Source organism: Thamnophis sirtalis, unplaced genomic scaffold (genome assembly GCF_051295495.1).
Source record: "Thamnophis sirtalis isolate CommonGarterSnake01/CBP01778 unplaced genomic scaffold, rThaSir2_p1.2 scaffold_6, whole genome shotgun sequence".
Classification (NCBI taxonomy): Eukaryota; Metazoa; Chordata; class Lepidosauria; order Squamata; family Natricidae; genus Thamnophis; species Thamnophis sirtalis.
In genome coordinates, this window is record NW_028261386.1 from 113,895,668 (window position 1) to 113,901,834 (window position 6,167).

Consider the following 6,167-nt stretch of genomic DNA (forward strand, 5'->3'; position numbering starts at 1 on the left):
TAGCTAGGAAATCCAGCTCTAGAGTGCTAGATACCAACAGTTGCATTTCTTCATTAAAAAAAAAAGTATCAGGGCTTCGAGGGGAGGGGCTGCCGCCGTCGGGAGCTAAGTAAAGCTCCTGCCAGGACTCTGGTTCGTATATCTTATAAGATCTATAGATATCTCTCCTTTCTGGCAGAAAGGGGCAGGGAGAAGGTCAGTCGTTAGGATCTCTTTGTAATTCATAGCTTTTTTTTTTTTTTTGCTGTGAATGGAGAAGAGGTTCAACATTAGCTGAGCCTTTACTCCGGCCAGTTTTCCGCGCTGCTTTTTTTTGCAGCCTAGGCAGATTGCCTCCCCCCCAGGACAAAACTAAGCTATTTAAAAGCCAATTCGGGCGGGGAACATTCCCGAGGAACTTTCTCTATTACTATTTAAAATACCAGCTTCAATCTCGCAAAAGGCTCCCTCTCTTCTTTTTTTAACTGCGTCACAAGATGGCGATCTCGTAGCTTTTGTGTTTGATCTGACGCAGCTAGCTGACCCTACCCTCCTGAAGGCTTCTCCGTACTAATTGCTAAAAGATTATCTGAGGGGAGCACAGACTTTGATTTTTGGCTCGCTGGATTCTCTTATTTTTATTCTGGAATGGCTCCCAAACTTAGACAGAAGCGCCTCCTTAATAATATATCTCCCAAAAATGCCATGAAGCCGCTACCCTTGTTTCCTACACCCTCCACGGGAGATTTGCTAACACAAGAATTCCTTCTTAAAACGCTTAATGATTTCAGACAGGAGATTAATCAACTGATTTCGGATTTATCTGATGAATTTGATGCTAAAATTGCTCAGGCAAAGCAGGATATAATCGGGGTAATGACAGTCATGACAGATTATATTGCTGAAACGGAGGACAAATTGGAACTTTTGGAAGAAAGTAACCTTAATCTGATATCAAAAATTCAAACGTTAGAACAGGAAATTGAATCTGCACAAAAAGAAATTGTCAAATTAAATTATAACAAGTCTGCCTTTGCTATACGTGTTAGAGGGCTGCGTGAAAACCAACAGGAGAATTTGAAACAGACATTCTTTGAGGCTTTCAGCCGCTTGGTGGGAAGTCCGGGACTTAACTTTGATTGGCAGATTCAAAGAATTTACCGCCAGAATTCCTGGGTAGCAAAACAGCGACAGCTTCCGAGGGACATAATAATATACTTTACTACAAGGGAATCTAGAAATGAGATAACACAGAGGCTCTACGGAAAGAGGTTGAGAATTGACGGGGACGACTTGATTGTTTTTAAGGAAATACCATTTCAAATGTTAAGATCAAGGAGACAGTATGCTTTCTTAACCGAAGAACTCAGAAACTCTCAGATTTCATATAGATGGGAAGTCCCAGCTGGTATTACAGTTACATTTGGCGACCAAAAACACCGCATTAACTCTGTCTGTGAAGCCCGAAAATTTTACTACGAGACCCTGAAGGCGGGACTTCCTGATTCATCCGGATCTGGGGAGAGACAGGGAGAAGGAGAAGACAAACAGCGAGACACGTGGTTACAAGGTGGAGCGTGTTGCTTTTCTCTTCCGGAAGGGCAGAAGACTAAAGAATAAAGACTAGCGATGTTTTTAAAGCTTTATGATTTCCGTCTGGGATAAAATGGAAAAGTGGCATATCGATGATGAGACATGGAGACTGAAAGAAGCGTTGCTGATTGGGGACATATATTGTACAGAAATTTTGTTTGAACTCTAACTTTAATTGCGCATGAACTATTCTTTTAGGTGAAGAGAGCGGAAATTGTGATCTTTTTGAGTTGTGGTTTGGGACAAACGGAGTTGGGAGGTGCGTGGGAGAGGGAAGGGCAGCGAAAGTTTAATTAGATTACATGGGGCTAGAACGTAAGCTGATGTTTGTTTGAGTTGCTATATTAATATAAGGTTAAGAAAGTTTGGTCGGAGAATCTTCAGGAAAGTGGAGTAAATATGGGAGGAGCAACGAATATGGATAAAATATATATGTGGATATGGATAAAGGCAGGGTGGAAGGTAAAAAATTTATATGTGGAGGTGGGTAAGGATAGAAAGGGAGGTGTTGGAAATGAAAAATGAAAGAAGTATTTGAGTTAATGGTGTTATAGAAAGGTTTGGATACTTGGATAAAAAAGGAGATAAATTAAAGGTTTGAATAGATAGACAAAGCAAGGAGATTTTTAGTTGGGGAATTCTAACTGATCAACTTACCTGGCTCTAATATAGTTTGAAACCCTGCAAGTAGTAAAATAATCGAAATTTGGAATGAGTCACATTGATTAAGATTTATAGATAATGGGAAGCTGTGGTAACGTAGTGGGCTTATGACCCTTTTTGTTTCTTTCTCCTTTTTGTGTGTGAGTGTGGGTGTTTTTTTTTTTATTATTTCTTATTTTCTACTATTTTTCCTTTTTCTTTTTGGCTACTTTTATCTTACTTTTTTTAAATTTTAAAGTTAGTTGGCCTTATTATACTTAAATGCTTGTTAAAGAATTATGCCGGGCATGGGACCTGCGAAGCCGTAAGGGGGTTAGGGAGGGGGGATTATAGGGGGGAGGGGGGAGGGTGGAATTACAGTTTCAATCCTTAGAACAATAAGAATTCACTTGTGTACTGCCGTTTTTTTTTTTCTTTTTCTTTTTTTCTTTTTCTACTTTTATTGTAAAAAACAAATTGAATTGTATGGATACACCAAAGTGGGGAGAAGAGGGAAAGAGAAGGGAGAAGTAAAGAGGGAGTGAGAGGGAATGTAAGGAGGGTAAATGGAGGGAGGGGGAGATGTCTGAGGGGGAAGGGAAGTAGAAGAGGGGAATGTTGGAGGGGTGAAAGGAAAGTTGGAGGGGGAAGAGAGGGTGTATGGGGGAATGAAGTGTTATGTTGGGGGGTTTTTTTTTTTTTCCTTTTTTCTTTGCACAGTATATAAGTGATTGTACAAAATGAAAATGAAAATGAAAATGAAATAAAATATTTAAAACTTAAAAAAAAAGTATCAGAGTGGGATTGTGTAATTCTTGACGGGCTGGTTAGTCAAAATACTGGTGTGAACACTATGGAAACAAACCAATACTATTAGCAGATGTTGCTTTTCCCTTTAGCAATAACTGGATATTATAGGTTAGCATTATTAATATGTTGTTATTACAGAACAGAACAGAACAGAATAGAATAGAATAGAATAGAATAGAATAGAATAGAATAGAATAGAATAGAATAGAATAGAATAGAATAGAATAGAATAGAATAGAATAGAATAGAATTCTTTATTGGCCAAGTATGATTGAACACACAAGGAATTTGTCTTTGGTGCATATGCTCTGAGTGTACATAAAAAGACAAGATACATTTGTCATGAATCATAAGGTACAGTACTTAATGATAGTCATAGAGTACAAATAAGCAATCAGGAAACAATCAATATCAATATAAATCGTAAGGATACAAGCAACAAAGTTACAGTTCTGCAGTCATAAGTGGGAAGAGATAGGTGATAGGAATGATGAGAAGACTAGTAATAGTAATGCAGCCTTAGTGAATAGTTTGACAGTGGTGAGAGAATTATTTGTTTAGCAGAGTGATGGCGTTCGGGGGGGAAAATGGTTCTTGTGTCTAGTTGTCTTGGTGTGCAGTGCTCTATAGTGTCGTTTTGAGGGTAAGAGTTGAAATAATTTATGTCTAGGAGGCGAGGGGTCTGTAAATATTTTCACGTGCCTCTTTTTGACTCGTGCAGTATACAGCTCCTCAATGGAAGGCAGGTTGGCAGTAATTGGTTTTTCTGCAGTTCTAATTATCCTCTGAAATCTGTGTGTGTGTGTGTGTGTGTGTGTGCATTGGTCTGCGTTTTGGCAGAATTTTACAGGGCAATTGGTGACTTAAACCTTGTAGAACATTAATAAAAACCAAAAACTTGGTCAAATTCACAGTACAGCCCATGAAAATGGCACACTCATGTCCTGGGATATTCTTTCTTAAACCTTTTTTCTCTTGGGAGACTCTCCCAATTAAAAAATAATAATAATCTTATTATGTAGGACACCTCCCCTCCAAAAGTTTTTGATTGCATGGGTTACATTTAACAATATTGACCATATTAAAATTCAACATTGATACACTCTTAACATTGATGAAATAAAATATTTATTGAATCAAGTAAAAATAGCAATCTAAAGCAGATTAGATATTTTTTATGAACAAATCTGTATGATTAACAAATAAAAAAAATAAGAATGACAATGTTTTAAATTTTTGACAAATATATTTAATATCAATACTTTTGATTTATGGACCAATGAGAAGGTCTTGTGGTCTTGTGTTACCTGTCTTCAGACCACATTTTAGGAAATACTCAGGGAATGGTATAGATCAGTATCCATTTATCCACTACTTCAAACCCTCTAGAGGAATAAGACCATTCAGTGCACTCATACAAAATATCAGATTTGTGTGTACTGCTGACCCCAGCCAGAAAGGTTGTTATACAGGTTCACTGAATTTGGAAGCAATGAACACATTAGTATGAGTGCTTAAGGTAGCATATGAAAATAATAACGTATCATGAGATAGTGATCAAAGGATTTTTAAGAATTTAAGAAAGAATGACTTTATACTGTTTTTGCCAGAAAGAGAAACTCAAGGAGATGACAATAGGTCACCCTTAATAGCCACCAATATGCAGCAGCCTCCCAATACCTGCGCTGAAGGTAAATCTGATGAGGGTTTCTGACTACCTCATTAAGGAATCTTTGCTTATACCAAATGGTAATGAGATCATCTCCAGGATAAAGAATATCTGTTTTCCAAGGTCTTTAACTTATAATGAGAACTACCATCTCACTCTCTACAAGTTCCCCACCAAGGATGGAACAAAATAAAGTATGCCCAAGTATAACCTTTTAGTGACCATAAAATGATTGTTTAATTCTATATTATGCATTCAACCATTTCATGGGAATATAAAGTTCTATCTTCCTTGCACCTAACAAAAGGTGATATATACCTCTCTCCTATTCCTCTTAGTCGATCTTCTAATCACACCAGTAGGATACAACATACTCTTTTTACTCAGTAAGTGAAACCTCTGTCTAAAAGAGGCCTAATGAAACTCAGCACCTCACATATCAATCAAATCCTGTCTTAACCATGTCAAGATTAGGTAGACAGAGGTCATTTTTAATACAACAGTCTTTCTATAGGTAAGAGTGATCCACACTGTACAGTGTAAGGGGTGTAACAGCCACAATGTAGGATAAGCAGAGGACTAGTAGAGCACATCCATGATCAGCAACTACCAATCAGAAAACATGATGAAAACTCCTTAATGTCGCATCACATAATCAGGCTCAACCACAGTATTAATTGGGAAATGGTGCACACACCATCTTCCTCTTCCTTTCCTGATGCTATATTTGAGCCTAGAGATATTTGGGGTATTCATGATAGTACTCAGTGCAATCCTTTCTGCAGTTTGGCAATAATTACAATGAGCCCCTGAGAGTTAGCCAGTGAGACAAGAAAGGCAGCAACAGAAGAATGCTGTGACAGAAGGTTGTGACTCATTCACACACATAGATCAGTGAGGTGGGAGACTTAAGGAATTCTGGTCTGAGAGGAGGAGATAACGAGATCATTGTCGCTATCTCTCATTAGGTCACAGTTTCTGTCTCTGAGACTCTGAAAGATCAATTCATCAGCTTACTGATATACAGGTCAGCTCAGTATTATACCGTGGAACTGGTGAAGGCATACACTTTGCCTACTACCTGACATCACTGGATTGCACTGGATTGCAGTAGCCTCATCAGTCGTCCACTTTTTTGCTTGAGCTTAAGAAGGCGAGTCTCCATATGTATAATTGGACGCATGAGTCTGCCTTCAGATTAGGCCCAGAACTGTGTAGATAGAAAGAGCGAATTATGGAAGGAAGAGTCAACACAATCCCTTTCTCTATTCATGTGTTTGACATTTGTGCAGTGGGTGTAATTGAACATCCTTCTTTGTCAATCTAAATGAGCACCTTGGAAGAAAAGCATATTACAATAGAAATGAACCCATACATGATTGGATTCTTCTGATTGCAACACACCAGACAGTGGAAGCTGGGGGTGGGTGGGAGAGGAAGAACTGTTTACACATTGCCAATAAAGCCTCTATAG

At 38.3% G+C, this 6,167-nt stretch overlaps 1 protein-coding gene across 1 annotated transcript; it reads left to right on the forward strand.

The window, feature by feature from the left end:
* The first annotated feature begins 238 nt into the window (after positions 1 to 238).
* On the forward strand, positions 239 to 2,392 carry LOC148045161 (uncharacterized). The gene is made up of 2 exons (XM_087718740.1): positions 239 to 1,887; positions 1,937 to 2,392. The coding sequence occupies exon 1, from the start codon at positions 628 to 630 to the stop codon at positions 1,597 to 1,599; it is 972 nt and encodes a 323-aa protein (XP_087574866.1). The 5' UTR covers positions 239 to 627; the 3' UTR covers positions 1,600 to 1,887; positions 1,937 to 2,392.
* The last annotated feature ends 3,775 nt before the right edge of the window (positions 2,393 to 6,167 follow it).

Bases quoted from the DNA above. Each gene is read 5' to 3' on its own strand.
- LOC148045161 (XM_087718740.1), top strand. From the start codon at position 628: ATGGCTCCCAAACTTAGACAGAAGCGCCTCCTTAATAATATATCTCCC.